This window comes from Platalea leucorodia, assembly GCF_965183815.1.
Source record: "Platalea leucorodia genome assembly, chromosome: 13".
NCBI classification, from domain to species: Eukaryota; Metazoa; Chordata; class Aves; order Pelecaniformes; family Threskiornithidae; genus Platalea; species Platalea leucorodia.
In genome coordinates, this window is record NC_138835.1 from 3995104 (window position 1) to 4023070 (window position 27967).

The 27967-nt window shown below is 53.0% G+C and overlaps 1 protein-coding gene across 1 annotated transcript in view; it reads left to right on the top strand.

The window, feature by feature from the left end:
* Positions 1-7553: 7553 nt before the first annotated feature.
* The window catches only part of MYH7B (myosin heavy chain 7B), a gene marked incomplete at its 3' end in the record, with an annotated part of 29021 nt that continues 8607 nt past the window's right edge, over positions 7554-27967 (top strand). Inside the window, exons 1-24 of the mRNA XM_082325681.1 lie at positions 7554-7665; positions 8708-8811; positions 10568-10711; positions 10815-10971; positions 11074-11101; positions 12274-12370; positions 13226-13249; positions 15186-15278; positions 16066-16129; positions 16251-16349; positions 17411-17514; positions 18046-18184; positions 19468-19586; positions 20408-20557; positions 20898-21068; positions 21767-21946; positions 22034-22166; positions 22673-22749; positions 24266-24353; positions 24815-24932; positions 25555-25678; positions 26193-26329; positions 26767-27022; positions 27603-27845. Coding sequence (XP_082181807.1) covers positions 7569-7665; positions 8708-8811; positions 10568-10711; positions 10815-10971; positions 11074-11101; positions 12274-12370; positions 13226-13249; positions 15186-15278; positions 16066-16129; positions 16251-16349; positions 17411-17514; positions 18046-18184; positions 19468-19586; positions 20408-20557; positions 20898-21068; positions 21767-21946; positions 22034-22166; positions 22673-22749; positions 24266-24353; positions 24815-24932; positions 25555-25678; positions 26193-26329; positions 26767-27022; positions 27603-27845 — 2946 coding nt within the window. The 5' untranslated portion in view covers positions 7554-7568. The remainder of the gene's footprint in view (positions 7666-8707; positions 8812-10567; positions 10712-10814; positions 10972-11073; positions 11102-12273; positions 12371-13225; positions 13250-15185; positions 15279-16065; positions 16130-16250; positions 16350-17410; positions 17515-18045; positions 18185-19467; positions 19587-20407; positions 20558-20897; positions 21069-21766; positions 21947-22033; positions 22167-22672; positions 22750-24265; positions 24354-24814; positions 24933-25554; positions 25679-26192; positions 26330-26766; positions 27023-27602; positions 27846-27967) is intronic.

The following is a 27967-nucleotide window of genomic DNA, read 5'->3' on the forward strand; positions in this document are numbered from 1 at the left end:
CAGATTGTTTGCCCATGACGCTGCTGAGTTATGCACGAGCATTTGATACACTGCAGCTGACGGGCCAGTTGCAGAGCTGGGTGCCTGGCTGCCCGTCCGCGCCTTCAAAGAATCGCTCATCAACCACACGCGGGCGCGCTCGCTTCCCCGGTACCCTGTAACGGGGGCAAAAAAAATCCTCCAGTTCTTCTTTGCTTCAAAACTAACATAGCCAAGTCTGAGGTTTTGGCCAACGCTGTTGTATCTCAGGATAGTTGTGCATTAATGCAGAAACTCGTCTTTGCAATAGAGTAGTACCAAAGCCATGAACTTCACTCCCCGAGTGGAGGAGATGATGTGATGTTCGGCACCAGCCAAATAAAGAGAGAACAATAGGGTTATTTTCGTGGAAGAGAGTTCAGAGGGCTCCCCGGGGAGCCGAACCTCTTGCTGGCCCATCACACACAAGAAAAACAAGACGGAGCTCTTGCACCCTGGCTTCTCTGTCATATAAATACCAGCTTCAGCCAGGGCATGAAAGAAATCTATTGTCTCTAAGGCCGCATTTCGATGCGAAATGCTCTGGTAAGGCCAGCAATCTTAAACCCCCCACACGTGTGCCTATTGTTTGAAGTGCAGAACAATTGAAGGGTGCTCTCATGGGCTAAAGATAGAAAGGCAGCTGGTGCTGTCCTTTTCCCTGTAACTGAGAATAAAACAATGCCCAAGTATTGTCTGCATTGCTGGAGCAATGACATTGGACTCTCTGCCAAGAGAGCATCTAAAAGATCAATGAAACCCGGGTTATTTATAAACGGGTAGTGTCATTTCTTCCCCAAAGTAATTTCACTTCCTTAGCTTTTCCACCAGGCCTTTCTGTGCCATGAAGTGGTCGTGGAGCGGGGTATAAATAGCACGGAGCCAGGCTGCGAGAGAAGCAGCGGGACTGGTTGGTGGAAAACAAAGCTGCCGTGCTGAACCTGCATTTGCTGCACCTTCGCTTCCCCAAGCTGTGCCTAAGCTTCTGCAGCACCAGGGTGGAGACCAGCCATGGATGCTGATCCCCTTCTGCTGGCGGGGAGCAGATCCCTGCAGGCGCAGCCCCGGCAGCTGCCGTGCTGGTTGTGCATGGACCCAGCAGCTGGTCCCCTGAGGCCAGAGTCCCACCAACACCAGGACTTGCTTCCTGGGGTAGCTTTTAGGGAGGTTTATTTCTCTTGCTGGCCAACAAACAGGTGGTAGCATGGGCTGCATGTGTGTGCCCAGCTCAGCTGCTACGCTGGGATGCTCAAGGTAACCCTTGAGCCGAAACGCCATGGGGCAGTCTTGCTTAGGGACAGGGGACATCTTGTAGCAGAAAGCTGCTGTCTGCAGGATGGTATCCCACCAGGGCATATCCAGACTAGAGACTGGAAATCAGACATTTGCTGATGTGGGCCATAGTGATGTGGGAAGGTCTCCTGTCATGATATGTGGACATGCAGGAATACTGCTCCCTCCTCGGCGACAGCAAGTCTTGAGGAAGGTCCAAGCCTACCAGGTCCCATGAGGAACCATGTTTGTTGCCACTCCATCTTGAATAGCTATCCCTTGTCATGAGATAAACTGAGCTCGACCTACTGTGAGGCTTGATGACCAAGCACAGTGGGGAGGACAAGCTGAGCAGTGTGAGCCTGCAGTGACCAGAAGGCTGGGTTGATGGGCCAGGAGAGAAAAGCTATGGCCTTCATCAGGCCAAGGAAACAACTGTTAAAGCCAAACAGGTCTCAGCCCAATGCAGCCACTTCCATCAGCTTATCTCCTTAACACCACCCTAGTCTAGTTTCCCATGGAGCAAAGGAGAAGGTGTATGAGGAGTGGAGAGAGCAGGGGGCTGTGGTGGAATCATCCTGGGGACTGATGCTCTGCAAGCGGCTGGTTGTGTGGGCTCGGTGTGTGTGCAGGACACCACCTACCCTCGTGCTCCCAGATCTCAAAGCAGATGAAAACTGATGCAAAACCACAAACAGCTAGGGCACTGCAGGGCCAGATCCTGCACACAGACTGGCAGAACCATGTCCCAGCTCTGGTTCTGCTCCGGCTCTGCACCTCTCTTGCAGCCTCCAAGGCAGATCTTGGCCATGATTTCCAATGGCTGCTGTGTGCCAGGGTCTGTCCCAGCAGGCCAGCTGCAATTAAGGTGCTATTAAGTATTCAAATGAACAGGGCAAGATTCTCTTTTCTCTCATTGTTTTGAAGTGCATTGCCAAAACCTCAAGCATCTTCACTGAAGGCTCACATGTTCCTGTAATTTTTGTGGTATTCAGTAAAACCTTCATTCCTAAACAGATGCTTTATGGTGGCAATCCCAGAAGAAAACCCCTCAAACCTCAAAGCTGGTAAATTCAAAGCCAACAAACAAAACCTCTTTAATTTTCCCAGTCTCCAGGTGATCTCACTGTCTCCATGCCTGCGCGTGACCTTCCCAGCACCTTGCTTGCCAACTCTGGACACTAATTTCTCACATCATGTCTCTTCCAGGTACTTTCTCAGTCCTGATATTCATTTTGGAGACTTCCTGCGTGCAGTGTAAGCACAATGCCCAGAGGCTCAGCCACCAGCGTGCCCATGCTGCCCAAGCCTCCTGCCATGGTGAGGTGTGTACCACTGCACCGAGGCGCTCATGGCAGCAGCAGCCTAATGCATGTTCATGAAGGGTTACACAGGCAGCACTTCACCAAGAACAGCCAGCTCAGGACAGGGGGACCAGCATTGTCCCCAGGGTGGGACGTCCAGGCAGCAGGACACTCATGCTGGGAAGTGCCCAGGGAGCTGTGAGATGAGGCGATACAGTGCTAACCCCATCCTAAGCCCCATGGGAGCTTCTGCCCTTTGGGGTCCCTGCAGTGGCATCACTGCTGCACTCAGCTCCTGCTGATGTTGAGGGGTGCGTGGAAAGCTGTGCTGTGGTGGTGGCTGCTGTCTCTCTCATCCTGGTGGGACAAGGCTGTGGGGATTTAGGGGTTTGCTTTGGAGGGAGCCTTGCATGGGCAGGCTGAGCCAGAGGGACGCTGTTGGACTGGCAGCACTGGCCTGTCACCTCCGCCTGTCTCACTGTAAGCAGACATTCTCGCTTGATGGAAATATGCCTGAAATAGCCCCTCTGCAGATTGTCTTTATCTAATCAGCCACCTTCGCACTCCCCTCCAGTGCATTTCAGGGAGCTGATAGCAGTGATATGTTAAGTGTGGAAACCTCTAGCGAACTGCCCGACACGTAAAGTAATTCTCCTTCCTGCCACTTATCAGAGCCTGCTAATGGGAAACATTCCTCCCGGGGGTCGGGGAGCAGCCAGGGGATTTCTCCAGAGAGGATGGCTGAGCCCCTGGCACCCTCCTGGCTCTCCAGGGCTGGGTAGGAGCTGATCTGATCACAAAATGCTCATTGAAGGGGCAGCTCTGCAGTCTGGTGCTGGTGGTGTCCTGTCCCATGGGGAGAAGATTGTCCAGCCCTTGGGGGCACGGCTGAGGGGCCCCGTTCTCTTCCATCATATCATGGGACACCAACGGGGAAAGCACAGAGCTACAGGGGGAAGAACGGGGGTGTCTCAGTGGCCAGGGGAGATGCTCCCAGTGCTGAGGATGGTCATGCAGGGCTGGTGGGACGTTCAGGCAGACTGTTCACTTTGGGCAATAGCCACCTAAAGAAAGCTCCCCTCTGCTCAGGCTACAGACATGGGCTCCTTGTTGTGCCCGTGGGGTTTTGTGGGAGGTCCATAGGAGCCCTCTGCAGCCACTGCCCCGCTAAGGATGCCCCGTCACACCTGTCTGAGCAGGGCACAGCTCAGGTCATGCCAGCAATATGAGGATGAGCTTCCTACCACCCTGAAAACCACATCACAAATGCCAGCGCCGAAAATGCTCAAACCCAGCGGAAGTGCACTTCAGCAGCTGCTGGAGCAACCATTCCACATTTCCCCTTCTACAGATCTGCTCGGCCTTTGATGGACCCTGCTGGAACCTCTTCAAAGAGGGAGAGAAACTAGGGCGAACAGAAGGAACTGCAGAAGGAATCTCCGAAAATAAAATCGCTTTAAAGATAAGGCAGGGGAGGGGGTGAGCAGAGCACGGGGCGAGTACATGCCCTGAGAAGAATGTGTGAGGCTGGGCCAGCTGGTAGGTCTGGGCCGAGAGCTCGTCCCACTGCCGGGGTGCTCGTGGCAAAGGTACTTGGCACCGGACCCACCAAAGGCCTTGGGTCCTTCCAGAGTGTGGGTGGAAACCTGACTCTGAGCCCACGACAGAGAAGCAGAAGACCACCACAGTAACCTCAGAGGGACCTGTGGTCCACCAGTGCCTGTGGCTCTTCAGGACACTGAAACTCTGCCATCCTGGCATCTCTGTCACACTATGGTCAAGAGGGATCTCAGGGCTTCTGTCCCCCTGATAATCTCCCCAGGGGAGCTGCAGTAGACACATCCGTGGAGTCCAGCTCCGCACCAGCTGCTGGTCCCAAGTCCCGATGAGGACGTGAGCTTCTGAACACCAGCCTGGTGAGAGAGTGCCCACATGGGACATGGATATGGGGGCTTGCACCCCATTTTATCCTGATGTGCTCAAAGTCACCTTGTCCATGCTACAGGCTCCCTTCCATGGGAGCATTTTAATTCATGGGGAAGACTGGCACCAGGCAAAGCCCTTACATTACACTGCACAGCCAATGAAGGCAACATCAACCTGTCCCTGAGCCCAGCCATCCTCTCTGCTGGGGCTCAGGCCACAGGGAACAGGTCTGGAGTCCTCCTCCATGCCATGAATCTCCCAGACTTCACTCCAAAGCAGAGAGGGAGGGCAGAGGACCCGCCTGTGAGGCAGGGGGGAGGAGACAGCACTGGGAGCCCCGGCTTGAGGGGTCTAGCAGCAAACCATGCCTGTGCACTGGATGGAAGGACCGACCACTGCTGGGGCTTCAGCAGAAACCCCCTCTAGTGCCTGGCTTAGGTTCAGGGCAGGTCCCGGGGCTGCAAAAATCTCTCTGCAACCTGGGCTGTGTGCCCAGGCTGAAGCCACATGCCCCTAAGCAGCTCCCAGTGTTGCTATTCTGGCCGTGGCAGAGGCCATGCCATGTCCAGCCTGGGCACAGCACTGTGCAGCTAATCCTTAATCATCCTATGCCTCAGTTTCCCCTACTCTCAGGAGGATACAACAATCCCAAGTTACTTTGGGGTGTGAAGGGTACTGAATGGGGAATAGCAAAACCCTGCAGCCATGGTTCCTGGTTCTCCAGTATCACCTCGGTGGGGTTATTTCTAATTTCTATGTCCCCAGGACATGACCACACGATGGGGGAGCCCAGAGACAGTTTGACACCAAGGCAGCCCCCAGGGAATGTGGCGAACCAGACCGTCTAGGGGGACCAGGTGCTGCCCTTCCCTGCACGTGCATGTGGGGGTCCCAAGTCACCCAGCTCTAGTTAGGCTGATTTCCAGCTCCGGAGGCGGCTGGAGCTCATTTCACACAAGTCTGCGTTGAATCCAAGCAGCCCACGAGTGTCCCTGCTCCCACAGGGGGCATGGAGCGGCTTTGTGTCCGGGAGGGAGCAGAGCAGCGCTGCAGAGAGGAGCGGCCGTGTTCCCCGGGGGCTGAGCGGCGGTAGCCCACCCTGGCAGGGCATGCACATCCCAGCTGCAATTGCTGGCTGCTCTGTGTGGTCCTTTTTCCTGGGGAAGGTGCGTGGTGGTCCTGCCCTTGACAGCAACACGTCCTGGTCTGGTACGGGCAGGAGGGAGATGGGGTGCAAAAAAGCATCCAGCCCTGCTTTGCTTTTTAATTGCACCAAAGCAAAGGCAAAAAGAGTGGAGCATTTGATGGGCAGGCATGAGTGTCCTTTGGGGGGGCAGCAACATGGCCAGCCCAGAGGGCAGAAACCTCACTAGCGAGATCTTTAATCTGGTCTAGCCATGAACCAAGCTCCCAAGCCAAGGCGAGCGAGCTCTGGGAGCAGGACCCAGGGGTCCCGGCAGAGCCCATCCACGTCAGCAAGACAGAGCAGGGGGCTTGAGCCCATGCGCTGCTGAGGCTCCAGGGAGCATCAGACCCCTCTGACAAAACCGTTGAGTTTCACTTGCCTATATTCAGAAATGAAAATTCTGGAGTTTGTGAGGTTTAGTGTTAAAAGGGCAGCGGCTGGTGTGCCTCGGGAAACAAGCCAAGCCCTTTGAGAAGAAGACAAGGGGGTAGCAGAGACCGAGCCCCAAGGTCCTTCCCTGGTACCCAGCTCCCAGGTGGTCTGGCCGGGGAGAGGCTGAACCAGAGCTGAGGTTGAGATGCTCCAGCTCGGAAAGCCAGCAGCTGCACACATCCCGGCAGGCAGTGGCTCTCCTGGCGGGGTGCGGGGAAGAAGCAGGAGGACCGATTGTTCAGGTGCGGGAGGAAATGGCGAAGCTCTTGTTCCTCTGCTCCCTGCCGGAGCAGGCAGCACAGGCAGGCTTGGAGTGCTGCGCTGCCTCCTGGAGCTGGAGCCTCTCACTCTGCCTTTGTACTTGCCTGACAATACAGGAATAAAAATAACCAGGCTGCATTTGCAGAGAGATAAAAGTGAAGTTTGCCTTTTGTGTCTCTCCAGGCAGTGGGACAGCAGCACCAATGGAGCTGTGTGGACATGACACATGGGAATTTCTGACATATCTTTTCCCACTCTGACCTTGACAGACACAATAAAAAGGGGCTTTGCTGCACGCACACAGCCACTCAGTCCTATCACCAAGGTTAGTAATAAAGAGCATGTCTGTGTGCACGCTTGTCCTCTGCTACTAACCCGCTTCACCTCTGCAGGGTGGATGTTCCTGGAGGACAGGGGCTGACTCTGGCGGTACAGGGGAGGGTGGGACAGACCTGGACTGAGAGCATTTTTGCTAAGATCTAAGCAAAAGATCTCAGATCTGTGCGCTTTGCCAAGTTGCTGGCTACCCGCAGTGGCTACGTTCGTGATAGCTGCGGCGTTTCGGAGCTCTGCTGTGTGATACTGCATTAGATGGATATTAGAAAGCACTCTCATAAAAGCTCTTTTCCCAGCAGCTGTCACAGTGGTCTTCTAGAAGGGGTCTTCCCAGGAATAATACCTCCAGTCTTGCTTTTATCTTCTTGTAATATTGCTCTGCAACATAGACCGGGGTCTTTGCAGAGGTTTTGTGCAGGGCACCAGGGCTCCAACAGGTCTGTAGAGCTGGAATAGTTTTTAGCTGAGTTTATCAAGAAAAGGAGTGTCGCTGACGATGTCTGATAACACCTAAAATGCGAATGTGGATTTTGACACCAAAGCGATGCTGGCTTACCCAGCTGGCACTTGCAGTGCGGGGCTGATAGCAGCAGAAGGGAAAGTGTTCAGTAATTGTCTTGCTATTATACAAATTATTAGCTAGTATTGTTGTTGCTATCTTCTCTCACTTTTTAAAATTAAAAGCACGTTTGGTGACTGAATTGCTCTTGGTTAGCAGCCCAGCAGCGGGTGCTTTCCCCATGCACTGACTCCTTGTCCCTTCCCTCCTTCCAGCATTCAGGTGTCTTTCACTCTTCCTTCGCTGTTGCCAAGTCTTCCTCCAGCCTGGCAAGATGTCTATGCTGGACATGAGCGAGTTTGGGGAGGCTGCTGAATACCTCCGGAAAAGCTACACAGAGCAGCTGAAGCTTCAGACAATCCCATTCGATGGTAAGACCTGAAGGCAGCTCTCGGCACAGCCCCAGGGGAGCCCTTGGCCATGGCTCTCTTTGGAGAGCGTCCCCGTCCCTTTCCCAGTGCTGGTACCCATGGTATTGCAGGTGCTGCAGAATTGCCCCCATCACCCTGGCGGACAGGAAGATCTCAGAAGTAGGAAAAGCAGGTTTTTGACTGTCCCCTTATCTGCTGAGGTGTGGGCGGAGGTGGCTGTTCCTCTCCCCTGACCCTGAGGGGCAGGAGGGCTGAGGGAGATGGGCCGAGGGACTAGTGGCAAAGCCTTCTCCAGCTCTGTTTCATTTTGGAGGTGTCCACTCTGTCCCAGTCACCCCACTGTACCGTGGCTCACCGTCCCTGGGCTCCAGGGCCCAACTTGCTCCTTTCGGCTCGGCAAACAAGGAGAGTTTTGCTTTCTCTCCCCAATCTTTTTTCATGATGGTCCGAGTGCAAGCACACATGAAACAACAGACTTCTGTCAAACTAAAAGTTGACCCTGGCAAATTAAACAGCTGTCAAACATGAAAAAGGCAAAGAAATCTCAGCTCCTATGGCCAAGATCACAGAAAGGAATAATCGTTGTCCTTCCATGTTATCAGACCGCATTTATGTGGCTTTCAGTTGACAATTTCAAATGGTTTCCTACATTTCAACTTGTTTTGTGTCTCTTCCTTTCCTTTCCTTTCCTTTCCTTTCCTTTCCTTTCCTTTCCTTTCCTTTCCTTTCCTTTCCTTTCCTTTCCTTTCCTTTCCTTTCCTTTCCTTCCCTTCCCTTCCCTTCCCTTCCCTTCCCTTCCCTTCCCTTCCCTTCCCTTCCCTTCCCTTCCCTTCCCTTCCCTTCCCTTCCCTTCCCTTCCCTTCCCTTCCCTTCCCTTCCCTTCCCTTCCCTTCCCTTCCCTTCCCTTCCCTTCCTTTCCTTTCCTTTCCTTTCCTTTCCTTTCCTTTCCTTTCCTTTCCTTTCCTTTCCTTTCCTTTCCTTTCCTTTCCTTTCCTTTCCTTTCCTTTCCTTTCTTTTCCTTTCCTTTCTTCCCCTCCTCTAGGAAAGAAGCGAGCTTGGATCCCAGATGAGAAAGAAGCTTATATTGAAGTGGAAATCAAAGAAAGCTCTGGTGGCAAAGTCACTGTGGAAACAAAAAATAAGGAAGTAAGCAAAATACCTTTCATTTACCAAGGGCTAGCAAGTGTGTGCGGACGGGGGGTACGTGTGACAAGATCACGTCTGAAACTAGCCAAGCTCTTGCTGATAATCCTTCCATGCTCAGCAATCAGTCATGCCCCGAGGGGACACACACCGCAGTGTGTCAGGACACGTAGGCCAATTACTTGTCAAGAGTGGCAACGGTTCAGCATCCCCCCATCAAGTGTTTGCTTTCAAGCACGGTTTACCGTGCAAGACAGCCCAAAGGGGGACGGTCGGGCTGGCCCAGCACAGCTCCCGGCCGTGGGAGGAAGGTCTGCCCGAAGGCTCCAGCACAGCCCTTTGCAATGCTGAACCGCTGCCCGGCTCATCTCAAAGCTCAAAACAAGAGGTAAGGGGCTGGTTGGCCAATTCCTACTCATTTTAGCTGAGATTTGCAGCAGAGTAAGCAGTGCTGTTGGGAGAACAGCCGCTGGGTAAAGAGGTAGGACCAGCTATGTCTAGCGGTGAGGCTCCAGCTTTCCAGCAGCAGGAGGGAGGCAAAGCAAGCAACAATCAGCTGATATTTGTCAGGATAATATCCAGTACAAATAGCCGCAAATGAGCTTAATTGTTATTCTTTTCTCGGGTATGGGAGTCGTGTGGCCTTGCCACATCTTTACACTAGTGTAAAACCGGGAAAAAGAGCAAAGAACTGAGTAAGCAGTAGATGGTAGACTTTGTTATTTCTGTTTCTTGGCTAGTCATCATGACACTGAGAAGCGCTCATGTCTGCCGAATTGAAAAGAAATATATGTAATCGTCTTTGAAAAGTGTCAAGGTTTTGAAAATATTTTTGTCTGAAATTGGGAAAAAAAGAGAAAATAGTTTTGCTACCCCAAAAGAAAATTTATGGGGGAGCAGGTGTCAATTTGAAAAGTTTATTCTTATGTTTAAAAAGCTGTGGTTGAAGATCTTCAGCTTCTGCAAACAAAGCAGTTTCCAAACCTTTTTTGCCATTCCCTCTTGAAACTGTTTTTTTGTTAATAATTTGTCATGGATTTACAAAATCTAAACCTGTGTCTGCTTTCCCTGGATCAGCATTTCCAGCAGAAACAGTTTCAAGAGACATAACCCCACCCTTATCCTTCTATCTACCTTCCCGCTTTTGACACCTAACACTTTTTAACACCACGCATTTCATATTACCTGTAAAAAAACCTCTTTGAAAGATTTCATTTAATCTTTATTAACAAGACCATTTGCTACATCCAGCTTCTTCCATTCAGGCCAGATACGTAACGCGATAGTTTCCCAGTGCTTGGCTTGACGGGATTAAATAAATCCAGTTATAAGTGATGGGGTACAGGCTTCAGCTGTTTGCCCAAATAACCGGGGATCTCTCCGAGTGAAAGACTGCGCTGCTGCAGGGTTTTAGGCTGAGCACAGGACAGGGGTGTCGAGCATGTTGCGGGGTGACATCTTGGTGCCCCCCAGCTGGGACCCCCTCTGCCGGGCTCGGCCGTAGCCCATGTCCCTGGGGAGGGGATGGGCTTGGGGCTTGCTTTTCCCAGCTGGGCTTTGTGGCTGGGGTGCTGGCAGGGCTCCCCTACCCCCATCACCCCAACATGGAGGGCAGCACTGTTGGGAGGACAGCAGGCACAGGGTCGGGGCTGTCCCCAGCATGGGACTGTCAGTACATCCACCCACCCGGCGGGTTTTGGGGGAGAGGGTGTTCGGTGGGGGCTGGGGTCCATCTGATGTGTCCCCCCTCCTCTGGCAGACGCGGGTGGTGAAGGAGGATGAGGTGCAGGCCATGAACCCCCCGAAGTTCGACATGATCGAGGACATGGCCATGCTGACACACCTCAACGAGGCCTCCGTGCTCTACAACCTGAAGCGCCGCTACTCCCACTGGATGATCTACGTAAGCTGATGGCGCCCGGGGACGGGGGGTCACCCCCTGGGGCGGGGAGGTGAAGGGGCGTCAGGGGCCCTCCGTCCCTCATCCGTCCCCTTTCCCCCCGCAGACCTACTCAGGGCTCTTCTGTGTCACCATCAACCCCTACAAGTGGCTGCCCGTCTACACCGCGCCCGTAGTGGCGGCCTACAAGGGCAAGCGGCGCTCTGAGGCGCCCCCGCACATCTACTCCATCGCCGACAACGCTTACAACGACATGCTGCGCAGTAAGCCCTCGCCTGGGGGATCCCAGTCCTGGGGGGTCCGGGCTCCCGGGGCAGGGGGTGAGGTGGGCGGCACCGGCCTAACGCCTGCTCCTTCTCTTCCAGACCGCGAAAACCAGTCCATGCTCATCACGTAAGTGCCCCTCCGTGCCCTCGCCCTGCCCAGCCCGGTGCAAGTCGCCAAGGCCCCCCATGCTGCCCTCCTGGGGGGCCCTGAGCCAGCACCCCGTGCCTCGGGAGGGCCCCCCCGGCCGCGTCCCCCCCGCCCCGGCAGCTGTTGGCCCCCCCGTCCCTTCCCGCCCAGCCTGCCGCCGCCGCCGCGCCAGGTGACAAAGCCCCGCGCGGCCCTGGCGGGCAGGCTCCCCCGCACCCCGACAGCTGCGGGAGCTGCCATGGGGCGCCCCGACCGCCAGCGTCCTCGAGGAGCGAGGGGGAAGGAGGGATGGAGGCCAAGGCCAGAGGGAGATGGCGGCGGTGGCCGGAGGGGTGGCGGCGGGGGAGGAGGGTGACGTGGGAGGGTGTAGGCCAGGTTGATTTCAAGTGACATATAGATAAGGGCTATATAAAGGACTCTAAAGGACCCTATGCCGCTGCCAGGAGCCACGGACATTTTTAGCCTCAGCCATAGCCTAATTAGGAAAGGCAGGGGCTGCGGAGAGATGCTTGGCGTGTGTCCGGCAGCAGCTCCGCTCCCCGGCTCCCCCCCGGCTCTTTGTGATCTGGGATTACAATGGGAGAGTGGCTAACTATAGGGATGAGCTCAGTGGGGCCCGCCGGCCGCCCGCACCCCGCGCGGGGCACGCCAGCCCCCGCGCTCACCCAGGCAGGATTCGCCCCAGCGCAGTGCCACTGCCATCTCCATCTCCAAGCCCCCCTCAACAAAGCGGGACATGCTGAAACTACCCGAGCGGGAGGAGGCGAGGCTGGTTCCTGGCTGATCCCGGACAGCTGAAGCCCCGGGGCCAGGGCCGTACAGCCGTGGTGGGCGCCGGCACCTCCCGCCATGTCTGCGGGTGGGCAGCTGACCCCCCGCGGCACCTTCGAGGAGGCAGGCAGAGCCTGGGCTTGCAGCCGGAGGACATGGCGAGGATGGAGCTGTGTTTCGCTCCCAAGACAAACCCCAAAGACAAGCACGTACACCCGCAGGCTGGAGGGGATTGATAATGCCGGCCTCCCCGTCCCTCCGCTACTTTACTTCTCCCTCCTGGCACGATGAGTGGGGTGGCAGGTCGGCAGGGTCTCTGTTTGAAGTTTTGCCTGTTCTTTGCCTCATGTCCTTGATCTGTGTATTTCTGTTACTCTAAGCGGAGAATCTGGTGCTGGTAAGACTGTAAACACCAAGCGGGTCATTCAGTACTTTGCCATTGTCGCAGCCTTGGGCGACACACCGGGCAAGAAATTAGTAAGACCCTCTTTTGAAACAAGTTCTTGCTGTTTTCTTCCTTTCTTTATTATTTTTTTCTTTTTTCCCCCCTCCCCCTTTCTTCTTCTTTTTACTTTTTTTTTTCTTCCCTCAACTTTTTGCATTTGGAAGCGTGTTTTGGTCTGACCCACCCAGGGCTTGGCTTTTCCCTGACTTTTGAACAAGCAAGGCTTGAAATTATTCTGCTCAAGGGGAAATGGATTTTTTTTTATGTGGCTGCTCAATCTGCACAGCCTGGAAGAGGTGCTTTAGATGCCCTCTTTATCTTCTCTTCCTCCTTCAACACCCCACAGATCATCTTCTTAAGGAGCATTAAAAGAATGGAGTAAACCTGCCATTTTCCACCTTGCCTCTTTTAAGCCTTGCTTTTCGTCCTTTTCTCCTTTTTTTCTCCTCTTGTTCATTTTGACCCTTTTCTACCTTGTGCTTTTCTTGCTCATGTTTTGATTCTTGCATTTCTTTGGTGCTGGTTATTTTTGAGCTGCCCTTGCAATTGCTTCTTTCTTCTTGATACGTTGAGGCTCCAGCCTGCTTTTCCCCTGTAGAAGCAAACTGGCTGCTTTAGGTATCAGACAAGCAATACTTCAGCATTATTTTCTTTACTCTTCTTTGGGTTTGGATTTAACTGTTCTTGCTTTTTGACGCATTTCTTTATTTTCTTGAGCTAATCTATTTAACAACTTTTTGGCATCTCTTATAAAGTTTAATCCTCCCATTTTTTCTTGGACGTTTTTTGGCACTAAATGGTCATGCCCTGCTTTTCTGACCATGCTTCTTGTGGTTCTTGCCTGGCTTTTCTGGATTTCTAAAGACAATTTTCTTTCCTTTCTCTAGGCAGCTCTTGCCACTAAAACTGGGGTAAGTGTTGTAGACTCCTGATCTTTAATTGAGGACAGGGTTCTGCTGCACCGCAGAGCTACGGCGGGGTGATGGGGAAGGCCTGTGTGGGGCATCTGCTTTGGGTCTGGGAGCAAGGGCTGCCCCAGCACCTGGGCAGCGTTTGGTTCTCTGCTTGGCTTTGTATCTCCCGCCTTCCCATAGTTTGAAGCTTTGGTGTTTCATCTCCTAGTGACTTTCTACCTTTCTGACTCCAACCTCTCCTCCAAGGGATCATTACTCTTCAAACGCTCGTTCCTAATCAGCACAGTGTTTGCCTGGGGGTGGTGTGGGCTCCTCCAAAGATAAGGTGAAGCCTCCAGTCTCTGAGCCGTTAGTGTCCCCCCGGCCTTGAAGCCCAGCTGAGGGCGGTGGTGCCGAGGGGCAGGGGAAGAGCCTTTTTGCCACGGGCAGCACTGTGCTCTGGCTGCAGACCGGGGCCCTGATGATGCCTGGACATGCCACCCTCTGCAAAGACCTGGACTGGCTCAGCCCACCACATTGCAGGCAGCTGATGTCCTTCTCTGAGGTGCGTTTCTGAGGTGCTTGCTTAGCTCCAAGGAAACAACTGAGTGCCTTTGGAAATCCGGCAAAGGTTCAGTCCCTGGCATTCCCAGCACCCCAAGGGCTCAGCAGCTCAGTCGTACATCCTTGGCCCTCGGTTTCTCTGCCTGAGCGCCGAGGGAAAGCCTTTAGCTGATGCACACTCTTGGTTGGGAGATGCTCATTAACACATGAGCCTCAGACCCCTTGGGCAAACTTACTAAGAGCGAGATAGCTGGGGGGCTGAATCTGTGGGTCCTGGGGCAGCCCATGGAGCAGCCCCCATTGAATCTCACAGGCCAGGCAATTTTAGATCAGGCTGAATTTAAAGATAACAGATCAAAGGATATCCAGGTGACAAAATACAGTTTGTTAGTAAAGCTGTGATTCACAGCTGCTCCCTGTCTCTTTTGCCCTTCACATGCCTGGAGCTGCAGAGGTGAGGAGCAGTCGTGGGCCCAACATTGAAAAGACAGCGCAGCTCTTGGTGGGCAGAGCCCAGAGCTGGTGTTTCCCACCTAAGGAAAGCCCTATGGACTGTAATGTGTCAGAGCATGGGCAAAAGCTCTCATGAAAAATCCTGCAGGTGCCTGTGCCACCAAACTCTGCTACTGTTGTCAAACCCCGCTGTCCTTCGTGTGGCTTGGCACGAGTCTCTTGCTTCTCTCCTCGAATTCTTGTCCTGCTTTGCCTGCGTTAGGTGGTGGCTGTCTCTTTATCTTTGAACTGTGCATGTGAAACGTGAATGGAAAAACAAGGTTAGGGGAAGATTAATCGTGGGGCTTGCTCAGGAGAGCTCCAGTGAGTTGAGCAGATCACACCAGCTGGGGCCTGTGATGTGTTCCCATCACACTGTGACCCTGCTGTGCATGTTGTTGGTGTAGAGAGTTGTAGTTAAAGCCTGTTTTCTGGATCTCTTCTTCTACAATGTGCTGTGATTTGAACTGTCCAAGACTTTGGTTTGGTGGAAGAGGAAATGCCTGGCAGACTCAAAGAGCAAAGAGAAATGTTTCAGACTGTAGTGGTGACAATGTGTGCTTGCTCTTGGTTTGCATATTGTAGCAGCCTAAGAAAGGGGCTAAGGACTGCTGTGTGCAGAGGGGACAGCAGCCTGGATCTTCAGAGGGACCAGTTTGGGCAAGGAGAAGCCCACAGAGAGCATTGCTGCAAAACCTAGCTCTGCTGACCCCTAAACCAAGCTGCATTGCCTCATGAGACAAGGAGATACCTCAGCAGCAGCAGGCTCTTAAAGGCAGCTAACGAGCGTAGCAGGCAGATGGTGCAAGGAGCCCCACTCTCTGTTTCCCTGTGTTGTTGGTAACAGATCCCCTCCGGCTGTGTGGGAGCTGACACATCCTTTGGTTTTGTTTTCCAGGGCACCCTCGAAGATCAAATCATTGAGGCTAACCCAGCTATGGAAGCTTTTGGCAATGCCAAAACCATAAGAAATGACAACTCCTCGCGTTTTGTAAGTGCCTTAGCAAGAGAGAGAGCTAATGATGTGCTGTGTTTATGTAAGCTGAATGCATCACTTGTGGCATTGTCTTTTTGTGCGGTGTGAGCTAAAGGCACGTAGCAGGAAGCTAGCTCTGCTTCCTAGTGGGATTGGACTGCTGAGGCCAAGCTGCTTCTGGGTGCATCAGTGCAGTAAATGGTGTGCTGGTCAGAATGAATCCCCCTGGTGTCACAGCCTGTGGCTGGAGAGAAGTGCCTTACAGGACCAAAGTTGAGAGGGCCAGTAAGCACAGGCTGGAGTGCTGGAGCTGGGACAGACCACCATGCCCCTTCCAGGGAGGAGCATCTTTTTAGTTAAGCCCAGCCTGGGTCTGCTGTGGGATGCAGAGGTCATCAGCCACAGGGGGCTTTGATGTGCCTTGGAGGGAAAGGAGACACTCCTGCATGAGGTTCCTCAGCACACCATGGAGCAGGAGGCTGTGGACAGACTCAGTATCACGCTGCCCCGCAGAAGTGCTTAGCTTTAAGAACAGGCTTGAGGACAGGGGTTTATCTGCTGTGAGTGAAATTTCTGCCTGCCTAGTGTTTAAAGCCTTAGGCAATGCTGTCTGACCCTCTGCACACTACAAACCAGAGAACTTCACCCACCTAACCCTCACAGAGACCAGTAACTTGCCTGGCATCAGCAGAAGCGTAAGAAGTGGGAAATTACCAGTGCCTTGTCTGAGGTTTCTAGGAGCTGTTCAGAATTGTAGCTGTGTAGCCAAGCCCAGCACTTACCTCCTTGCACGTGTTTTCAGGGCAAGTTCATCCGGATCCATTTTGGCCCCTCAGGGAAGCTGGCATCTGCAGACATTGACATCTGTGAGTAAATGTGTGCCAGCTGCAGCGGGGAGGGATTTCATCTCACTTTTTGTGCCGATGCTAGGTCAGATCCAGGAAAGAACAAGCCCTCCTCTAACCCTTCTGCCTTATTTGATTCTAGATCTCCTGGAAAAATCAAGAGTGATTTTCCAGCAACCCAAAGAGCGAAGCTACCACATCTACTACCAGATCCTCTCTGGGAAGAAACCAGAGCTGCAAGGTAAGGCAGCCAAAGCTGCAGCGTAGCCTTTATAGCACGATGGCCGGAAAACAGCAACAAAGGGCTCTGTTGTCAGCTTTGGGATCCACAGGGAATGAGCAAACCCAGCTCACCATGCAGGTACTGCCCCTTGAATGCTTTGCTAGCTGCACAGGATCATAGGATTGGCAGATAATTCAGGGTGGAAGGGATTTCAAGAGGTCATCTAGTCCAGCCTCCTTTATCTTCACAGACCGAGCAGCCAGACTAAAGCCCTTTCTGCAACTGTCTAGGAACAGAGGAGTGGTCACTCAGGATCTATCTGCAGGGTGGGAGCGTGTTTTGCAAAGCTGCCTTGCATAGAGTCCTCATCGTGTGGTGGGTACAGCACTGACCTCAGCGTGTGCAGGCTGGATATTTACTCATTTTGTGGTAGCGGGAAGTGTTTTGCAGCCTACTCTGAGCTCCTTCAGCCACCCTAGTGAGATGACCTGTTTCAGGTGAGCTTGAAAACAGCTGCACAGCTCACTCACAGCAGCGGCCCTGGTGTAGATATATCCTAGATGTGTTCCCCAGGACAGTCCCAGCTGACCCAAATTTTCACTGGAGCAGTCCTGTGCTCTGAGCAGCCCTGCCCTCCAGGTGCCAGGTCACACGGAGCGCACAGGAAACATTTCCACGCTGCAGAAGGATGGTTGGCACAGTCCCCTGGGGTGGTCAGCCTCTTGGCTGCGGGCTCTTGAGCTTGTTGCTGGCTCAAGAACAATACCTTATTAGGCAGGTCTGGAGAGCTGTGCAGAGCAGTAATCTTATCTGGTGGTCACAAGGACATGGATGGCCACTTCTAAATCAGTCTGCAGCCAAGCCATATCCCAAGATAGCAAGCAGGAGGCACATCACAGAAGAGATGGACCCACGTGTGGGCCTGCCTGGGCTTGAAGAGGCTGTTCCTCCCACCAGCTAGTGCCCTCTAGTTGAGGCCGGTGAAGCCTTACCTCTTCATCTGTGTCCAGGGTTGCCCCTCTGCCCCAGCTTTGTCTCTGTCAGACTGGCCTCACCCCCTGCATGTCTTCCCCCAACAGATATGCTGCTGCTCTCACTCAACCCCTACGACTACCACTTCTGCTCTCAGGGTGTAACAACTGTGGACAACCTGGATGACGGCGAGGAACTCATGGCAACAGATGTACGTCTACTTCCTTCATACTGCACAGCCTGAGGCAGGGGCCTGGGGAGGGCACGACCTCCTTCTGGGCAGACATGGGGACCTGTCCTGGCTTTTCTGCATCCTTCTCTAAATTAGCTGTGAGTTCCCTGTGGTTTATTGGCTCTACACATGCTGTGAGCCTACAAGAAAGAGCAGAGTGACTCTGATCTCTATCAACAGCCTCCTCCAGGCAGAGAAGGGAGAGTAATTCCCTGCATTAGGAAGGGCCTCTAGCACATGAGCACTTCCCATGGCTCCCATGAGAAAATGAGACCTCAGCTCAGAAAACCTCCCACTTGTGCTAGTCCTTTTGCTTTCAAATAGATCTTGTGGGAGCTGGACTCACATTCAAAATCCCATGGATAGAATTCCTTGGCTAGGTGCCCACGGGATAGAGTACCCTGCCCAGATCCCCATGATGGGGAGAGCGCCATAGGTGATGGTGGGAGGACCAGCCCTCACCTCAGAGCGGTGATTTTGTTTTATCTATACTGCTTTGTCTCTCCTCAGCGCGCCATGGACATCTTGGGCTTCAGCAATGATGAGAAATACGGCTCCTATAAAATAGTGGGCGCTATCATGCACTTTGGCAACATGAAGTTCAAGCAAAAGCAGCGAGAAGAGCAGGCAGAGGCTGACGGCACTGAAAGTGAGTTTGGCTCCATGCTGCCAGGTCTGCCTAGCCTGGGCTGGGCATGCAAATTCTTCCAAGGGCAGACTGTGATAACTTCCCTGGCCTGGTCTGTGAAGGTCAGTGACCATGATCCCAAGCAACCACACTGTCTTAGGACATGCTGTAGGTGCACAAAGGGGCTTGTCCTTGAGCGGGCATATTTAGGACAGCCTTTTCTGCAAGCACTAGGTGGTCTCATCTGCATCAGACTTGCCTCAGCAACATCACAGGCTGTCACAGCCTGGCTGTGCTTCACCTTGTTCAGTCTTCTCCTGCCCTTCATCACCTCTTCTCTTGCACTTCATTAGACAGCCTTCCAGAGCAGGTTGTCCACAGAATATGAGCCAGGCCATGATCAGGACTGCAAGGACCTGCTCAAGTCACAGCCTACTGAAAAGCGGTTAGAGTAGGATACAGTCATTGTCTAATACTTTTCCTTGTTTGTTGCTTAGGAAAATCCAATACAAATCATAGATCTAAGAGAACAGTCAGGCTGCAGAGCAAATCTGAAAATTCAGAAAAGTAAGAGCTCAAATATTTTCTATTGCTTTTGCACTGCTGCATTACATCTGTCTCCCAGGCATAATGCAACAAGCTTCAAGGAGAGGGTGACTCTCCAGCATGTGGAAGGATGAGAAGGGGCAGCCCTATCACTTAACTGGAAGGCTTAAGCAGTAACTATACATCAGCTGAGGCAGGGACCCAGCAGAAATGACTACCTGGTTTGGACCTTGTCATGCAAACATTCATGAAAGAAAAGTTCCTCTTGCCTGAGGAATGTCAACATAGGATTCAGCTGCTACCTGGGAATTAAAGCAGATGTTGGTCTAGCAGCAATTTCCCTATAGAGGTGATTTTCTAGCTATAATCTGCTATTAGGAGTCTATGAAAGATAAGCAAGAAAATCACGTCTCTTGTGGTCAGTTCAAACTCACTGCATGGGAATCCAAGCTTCCACTGGAAAATGCATAGTGATCCCCAGACCAAGACAACTCAAAAACCTTAGACCACCTGATAAGGTGCAGCAGGTCTGCTATGGCCATCTCCTCCAAACAGTAACTTCTCAGGCAGGAGGTCCAGACTTTGGAAGCATATCCAAGATGGGAAATCACATTAGATGCTGGAGGAGACTCTGAAGCAGGTGGAAAAACTAGTATAGTTAGCACTGATCAGCAGAAAAGCTGGTAATTTTTTTATTTTCTTTTTTTCCTTCCTGGGGCTTCCTTGCTGGCCTCTCACACCTTTGTGCTGTTTTACAGGTGCTGACAAAGCTGCCTACCTCATGGGAATCAGCTCAGCTGACCTCATCAAGGGGTTGCTCCACCCTCGTGTGAAAGTGGGCAATGAATACGTGACCAAAGGTCAGAATGTGGAACAGGTGAGTGTGCCAGGACACGGGCTCCTTGCTCACGCTGGTATGTGACTCCTTTGCAGGCAGGAGTATTGCGTAATGTTCTCTGCACAGGGCAACCGGTGCTTCAGTTCACTCTCTTGGGTTTAGGAGGAGACTCCAGAGCAGCATGAGAAGATGTATCCACAGTTCCTGGCTTTTAGCAGCTGGGGAAGTTGGTGGCAGAGCTGGCAGATAGCTTTGGATATTAAGCAGGGCTGGAGGTTCAATGCCGTATCTTTGAAGTGTGGGTTGGATCACAGCCAGAAGAGGTCCAGTTTCTATGGATCTGCTTCAGAGACGGTCACACTCCCCTGAAGAGTTCAGCTCTGCCAAGTAGAAAACTCATCTAAATACTGCTCTAAAACTCATCTAAACTGATCTCTGGGAGACCCAAATGCACCAAAAATATATCTTGTCAGATTCCAGCCACATCACAGTTAGGAACCCAAACCTGACCTGAATAGTGCAAGCCAGTCCTCGAATAAAATTCAAGAGGACCTTAGGAGCTGGTGTCTTATCCAAAGTGACCTGTAGGCTCCTGCCATGCACAAAGCTTCTGAAAATATCACTTTAGACTGAATCTGTAACCCAAGACCTTGGAGGCTAAGACCAGGCCAGGGACACAAGAACACGCTTGTGAGCATGTGAAAACTAATCTTGGAGCATATACTTTACCCATGAACTCCCTGGATCTGTCTGTCTGTCCTTTGTGTGCCAAGAGGAGCTCTCTTCTTCAGCCTCTAGGTCCTACAAAAGCAGGGAGAAGCATAAATGCTCATGACCTGCTCTATGATTTGCTTTGGCAGGTTGTCTATGCTGTGGGAGCCCTGGCTAAAGCCACCTATGACCGCATGTTCAAGTGGCTGGTGACTCGGATCAACAAGACCCTAGACACCAAGCTGGCCAGACAGTTCTTCATCGGAGTACTGGACATTGCAGGCTTCGAGATCTTCGATGTGAGTTCTGCAGGCCCCCTGCAATGGATTCTGGGGAATGTTGTAGCTAGACAGCTCAGTCCCCTAGTGTCTGACAACTCTGTCTCCTCCAAGAAACTGCTGGCCTTGATAAGAAAAAGAGCTCTTGTCTGAATTAATTTGTCTGGAGCAAACAGGCAGCTCACAAGGGCTGTTCTAACATTGCTGCAGGCACACCTCCAGTGATTCCTGGCTGCCTGCTCTGGTAGCAATCCAGCTGAGCCTAGCAGAGATCATTCTTCACACCCAGACAAAGCAGAAGAGTGAATCCCTTCATGTCTGGAGCTCCTCCTTCTGAGACAGGTTTGTTTTGTTCTTGCAGTTCAACAGCTTTGAGCAGCTGTGCATCAACTTCACCAATGAGAAACTGCAACAGTTCTTCAACCACCACATGTTTGTCCTGGAGCAAGAAGAATACAAGAAGGAAGGCATTGAATGGGTCTTCATTGACTTTGGCCTGGACCTGCAGGCTTGCATCGACCTGATTGAGAAGGTAAAGCATGAGTCAGGGCACAGGAATGGTACTTCTGGTAGGCAGCTTGTTTGCAAAGACTGGAACAGTGAGAGGTGCTCTGCTAGCAGAAATGAAATTATTCCCTCCCCCGTCAGTGGCAAGTGCTCAACTTTGTTTTCCCCACACTTACAGCTCAGAGCCTCCAGCCCATTGAGTCCTTTTTGACACAAATTTTGACTTTATGAAACCATGGAAATTCTGTTCCTACGCCCTGGTGAGCCATAAAACCTGGTGCAGCCTTTTCCTCCAGAGAATGATCATCTCTGCCCTTTTTTTCCTACCCACTTGCTGCCCCTCAGTGCCTCTTGCTTGAGTACTTGCTGATTCAGAGCAGCTCGTATAAAAGATTTCCACCATTGCATGCTATAAACACCTTTTTTTTTGAAAGGAGCAAACCTGTCAGGATACAGGAGAGGATCTGCCCTTCCCAACAATCTGATGGACCTGGGCAAGCCCCCATGTCTTGCAGGCCTGGCCAGTCCCACTCTGCCTGGCTGGAGGTCAGATGCAGCCTGGAATACACCAGTGATAGCTTGCACCATTTGCCTGAATGAGGATGAGGTCTCCCAAGTCAAGCCTTGCCTCACCTTGCTCAGTGGCACAAAAAATCCCCCATTCTGGGATGGGACATGGCAACACTGAGCTCAGACTTCCTTAATACAACCTTCTCCCTGCAGCCACTGGGAATCTTGTCCATCCTCGAAGAGGAGTGCATGTTCCCGAAAGCCTCCGACATGTCATTCAAAGCTAAGCTCTACGACAACCACATTGGGAAGTCGCCCAACTTCCAGAAGCCCCGGCCAGATAAAAAGCGGAAATACGAGGCCCACTTTGAGCTGGTGCACTATGCTGGTGTGGTACGTCCCCTGTCAGCTCTTCCACAGCATTCACACCTTCCCCCTTGCAGGGCTGTCCTTACCTTTGCCTCTCTCCTCTGGTGATAGGTGCCATACAACATCATTGGGTGGCTGGACAAGAACAAGGACCCCCTGAATGAGACAGTGGTGTCCGTCTTCCAAAAATCCCAAAACAAGCTCCTGGCCTCCCTCTATGAGAACTATGTGAGCTCTACTTCAGGTGAGGAACAACCTCATCCCTTTTTTTACCTCAGTCTCTCCCTCCTTTTGCAGCAAAGCCTCCTTATCCCCACGCCCAGCTGTTGGTGCGGCATTCTTGCACCTAGCAGCCTGGGCAAAGGGAAGACCCACATTGATCCCTAAAAACCTCTCTGACCTGGGTAGGTGGGTACTCTGGACATGCAGTGCTGGCCTAGAGGCTTTAGGTGGGTGGTTAGGACCAGGCTGAGCTTGTGTGGTGCTGTAGAGCTGTCCTGGTGGACCTGTGACTTGGAATGTGCGAAGGGATCTCCTGTTACCAAGAGCTGAGGAGCAACACCCAGAGTTGGGTGCTGTGGGAGATGTTTTTGGTGGTCTGCAGCTTTGCTCTGCAGTAGGGCACTACCATCTCTGCTTTACAGAGAGCAGGGGCTACGGGCTTTTCAGGGGTGTTTGGGGGTGCTCCTGAGTCCTCCAAGCTGAGAAGATGTTTTGCTGATGTAATTAATCAATATTTCAACCCAACAGAGGAACCTCACAAGGCAGGGACCAAGGAGAAACGTAAAAAGGCAGCTTCTTTCCAAACAGTGTCGCAGCTGCACAAGGTAAGAGCCAGTCCCTCATCCAAGGCCATGAGGGAAACATGCTCAGAGTGTCCCAGTATCAGTCCCACCTCCCTGCCAAGACCCTGGGGTATCTTGCACATGAGCTCCTGGGGCCTGAAGGACCACCAGGGCTCCAGAAGGACCACCACTAGGCAAAAGCTCCTAACACCCTCTCGTCCCTGGGCAAGAGGCCTGTGCTTGGCAGAGTCCCAGCCCTGTACCTGTGCTGCTAGGGAAGGACACGAGGCTCCAGGCTGGGAGAGCGATGGCTCCCTTTGAGCTGAGGCTTGTGCTGCTTCTGCCCACGTGATGCTTGCGCTGCTCAGCAGCTCCTTCACCTTTGAGAGAGCGGCAGTTAAGACTTGTAGTGATGTTTAGATAATGTATTACATGAACATCACTTTAAGTCTGTGCTACTTCTCTCCTCATTCTTGTCGGCGGGAAGGACAGCCTTTGGGCAGAAGAAAATGGAGGAGGATCTTACAGGTCTCTGAGCAGGCAGTTCTCTGCTGTCCTGTCCAGGGAGGTGACCTGAGCTATTTTACAGCTCAGGATAACACACACCCCCATTCCCATGCTTACCACAGGAGTTATTTGTCCACCCCAGAGCTTAAGCAACTGGAAAACAGCAGAGAGGGGTGTGTGAGCCCAAAGCTGTGTCCTGCCATGACAGCCTTGTGGTGACAGGGTGCTCAAAGAGGGCAGCGCTTCTGTCAGAGCCCCCGTTCAGGGAAACGTGTGACTTTCTTCCTCCTGGGCAAGTCACAGGCCTTGGGGAAAGGTGTCTGCAGTGAGAAGTGGCCCCATGATGACATGGAGCTGTGGGGAGGCATTCCCTTCCCCGAGCTGGTCCTGGACAGGCTGAGCCTGTACAAGCAGGGGAAGGCAGCCTGGAAAGATCGAGGGTGCAGATGCCTTTCCCACAAGAAAAGGCAGGACCATGTCTTGGCTTGAACCCTGCCTTGGAGAGAAAAAGAGGCCCAGGCTGGATCGGCAGGGCCCTCTGTCACGGCCGAAGGGCGTGGGCAGCGCTGTGGAGGTGCAGGGAAAACCTGATGAGATGAGGACTGCAGCCAATGTGGATGCCAGCACTAGATTTGCAGGGTGCTGAGCACAGGGCTGATGGGCACCAGCAGAGCTGTATACCAGGAATACGCTCAGTCCTGTGTTCCTGCCTCTTCCCTGCAGCAAAACTTTACCTACAAATACTTGGGAAGCATCTGGCTCCTCTCTGGTGTAGCAAAACCTGCAGGTGCCATTTGGCATGTCTGCCAGCCCAGTCCCCTCTGCCATTGCTCCCACTCTGGTAGAAGGCAGTGGTCCTGCTGTGGGTCTGGGGATGTCCCATTGGCAGGATAGCACAGAGAGCAGCCAAGCTGGAGGAAATTCCCCCTCTCTCATGAAGAGTGGTAAGGGGCTCTCAGTGTCTGCTCTGTGGGGGTAAGGGGCTGGAGAGAAGTGTTATAGGGGAGCAGAGCTGTCACCTCATGCCTCATCCCCTGTGTCTGCCCTACAGGAGAATCTCAACAAGCTGATGACCAACCTGCGCTCCACTCAGCCCCACTTTGTCCGCTGCATCATCCCCAACGAGACAAAGACCCCAGGTATGCATGGACTGAGACAGCACCCTGGCAGTTCCCTTGGGTGACATCCACATGTGGGACCTGGCAGGGACCCTTGCACTCACCTTCTCCCCAACCCTTTTCTTGCAGCAGTTCTGCTGCCACTGAGACCTGGTCCCGTCTCAGTGTGGAAACCCCTGTGACCCATGCCAGTCTCCTCTACTGGGGAGAATGAGTTTTGCCAGGCTACCATTTTGCTTGTGCATTGATGGTTGGGCTGCCTTGCACTTGTGTATAACAGCAGGCACGGATGAGTCTTTCAGGCTGACTTCCACCATCCGAGGCCCAGGCTGCAGCACTGGTGCTCAGCATAGGCCTACAGGACAGGTTAACACCCACGTTCAAAACCACGGGCTGTTTCCAGAGTTCAGGCCCATGCTGCAGCTCCATTTCCCCTGTCCTCTTGGGCTGAGCATCTGGTCCATCTTTGTTCTCACCCACAGGAGCCATGGATGCCTTCTTGGTGCTGCACCAGCTGCGGTGTAACGGTGTCCTTGAAGGCATCCGCATCTGCCGTAAGGGATTCCCCAACAGGATCCTCTATGCAGACTTCAAGCAGCGGTAACTCCCTCTTCTTCCTTGCCCAGCAACCCACACATGTTCTGAGGGGAGACAGACTTGCCCTGGCTCTGACCTGCTCCCCAGCTTGTGCAGGGCTGGTCTGAACCACCACAATATGCCCAGTGTTCAGCCTGGGATAGCTCTGCTGCTGGCTCTGTGGTACCAGACATGGATAGTTTGGTGCCAGGCATGATGAGACAGCAGGACTGGTGATGTCTGAGATGCTGAATGCAGGGCTGGTGTAGGTGGATGGTGGCAAGGCTCAGGTACTCCAATACTGGCTCAGATTTCTCTCTGCCCTTGGGATCCTTACCATTCTCCAGCTGGCCCCATCCACCTTGCTTGGTCTGGGCCTGACCAGGCATGGTGAGGCCAGTGGCCTCCTCCTGCACAGTCTTCCTTGTGTTCAGGGACTAAGATCTGGCAGGGTTCCCTGGTATCTGCTCTGCAGAAGAGCCCATACTGTGCCCTGGAGCTCCTGGTTCATACATGGCTCCAGCCTGTGCTGCAGCAACATGCTTCCAGGGGGAACTGGCATGACTGGGTTACAGGCATGATGATGGAGCCATCAACTCTGTGCTGGGGTTCTCTTGCATGTCCTCCCTCTGCTTTGTCCCTGCAGCTACCGTATCCTAAATCCAGCAGCCATTCCAGATGACAAGTTTGTGGACAGCAGAAAGGCCACAGAGAAGCTGCTGAGCTCCCTGGAACTGGACCACTCACAGTACAAGTTTGGTCATACCAAGGTGAGACCAGGTGGCTGGTCCTTGGGAGGGAGACATTGCCCCTCCAGTCTATCTGCAATCCCAGTTTGCTCTCCATGCCCAGCTTGCTCTCTGCAAGGCCACAGCCCTGCTGAAGCCCTGCGCTTCAGGTTGCGTGTGGCCCTTGAAGGGATTAAGGAGGGCAGAGGAAGATGCAGGCTGGGAAGAAACAGGTCTGAGCAAAAGCTCACTGCTGCCTGACCTCATACCACCCAACACAGCCGCTAGTCCCCGCTGGGGAATATGATGTGCTCAGGGCAGGGAGATCTGGTGCCCAGCTGTGCCTATGCCTTGTGTGGCTGCACCTCCAACCAGTGCAGAGCGTGGGTGTGTGCCCGTGCAGGGAGGGCACCTAAACCTGCAGTGTGTAGCCCTCACTGTTCTGTCTATATCTGCTTTGGGCCGCATGTAGCCCAGGTCTGCCTGACAGGTTATGTTACCCCTGAGCCCACTGTCCTCTCTGCTGTTGACTCTGTTCTCACTCTCTTGCCTGCAGGTGTTTTTCAAGGCTGGTTTGCTGGGCTTGCTGGAAGAGATGCGAGATGAGCGTCTTGCCAAGATCCTGACCATGCTGCAGGCCAGAATCCGCGGGCACCTCATGCGCATTGAGTATCAGAAGATCATCAGTAGGAGGTAGAGTTGTAGGGGAAAGAGGCAGAACTTCGTGTGTCTTCTTGTTCCTTCTGCACATTTCAATGGGTTTGACCTGTGGGGCTTGCCTATGGCTGGCAGTGGTTGAGTATGGCCCTGTCCTGAAGGGATGGAGGCAGACCTGTAAGAGGTCTGGCATGGGCCTGGTAGGGAGGGTCAGTGTATCTACATGGGGGAGCCTTTGGTTTCCACTGGAAGATTCAGAGGGATGCAGAGTGAAGAGACCTGAAAGCCAGGCCCAACCACCCATCCCACTAGGGCCATTACAGTGTGCAGATAATGTGCCATTCATTCAACATACTGCCATTTGTCCAGCTGGTGGAGAACAGAGCCATGTCCAGGCCTGCAAAAGCCAGGTTTCGGCTGCAGTGAGGATGGGAATCTACACCCATGATGATGCTGTTCTTGTATCCCTCCAGGGAAGCCCTCTATACCATCCAGTGGAACATCCGGGCCTTCAATGCTGTCAAGAACTGGTCCTGGATGAAGCTGTTCTTCAAGATCAAGCCTTTACTCAAGTCTGCTCAGACTGAGAAAGAAATGTCCACCCTGAAGGAGGAGTTCCAGAAGCTGAAGGAGGCTCTGGAGAAGTCCGAGGCTAAGAGGAAGGAGCTGGAAGAGAAGCAGGTCTCCATGATCCAGGAGAAGAATGACCTGGCTCTCCAGCTGCAGGCAGTGAGTGCCTCACCCTCTCTCTGGCAGTGTAAAGATAGTGCAGGGTCCATGGGCAGAAGAAGGAGCAGAGCATGCTAGATCCCTCCTTCAGCCTCTTGCAGTTCTGAGACCTGCTCATTGCCACAATCTGTTTGAAATGCAATGTTACACTCAGTGCAAACCTGAAGTAACGTCACAGACTTGCCATCTCAGGGCTGCTGTGGGGATTCAAGCTTCCCTGGCTCTGGAAAGGTTGATCTCCTCACAAGGGGGTGGGAGGGATGGCAATGTTTGCTCGCCAAACTGTGGCTAATCTGTGCCGTTTCTGTGCCAGGAAGTGTCAGCCCAGTGTTTCCTTCCTCTGGAAAGATTTAGTTCCTGTTAGCTCTTTGGCCCTGGTTAGTGTTAGTGGATGTCCCATGGACCTTGAAAATGGGCAGTGACTGGAGTTGTCTTTTTTTTGTATGCCTGAGCACCTTGGGCTTGCTCTGCACCTTCCACAAGGAGAGCTTCAGCTCTGGGCCAGGATAGCATGGCTGAGAGCCTGCTGGTATGCTCTTGGGGCAGTGGATGAGCACGGGCTCTTCTGTGCCTGTCCCAGGAGCAAGACAACCTGGCAGATGCAGAGGAGCGCTGCGACCTGCTGATCAAGTCCAAGATCCAGCTGGAGGCCAAGGTGAAGGAGCTGACAGAGCGTCTGGAGGATGAGGAGGAGATGAACTCAGACCTCACCGCCAAGAAGCGCAAGCTAGAGGATGAGTGTGCAGAGCTGAAGAAGGACATCGATGACCTAGAGATCACACTGGCCAAGGTGGAGAAGGAGAAGCATGCCACGGAGAACAAGGTAACTGACCCTCCCTGCAGAGGACAGCCTCATTGCCTTGGGGCCTCAGTGCTTGTGGAGGCACCAAAGGGAACCGTGAGGGACAAGGCTGCTGGTGTGTGAGAGCTGGGGCAGGGCAGAGT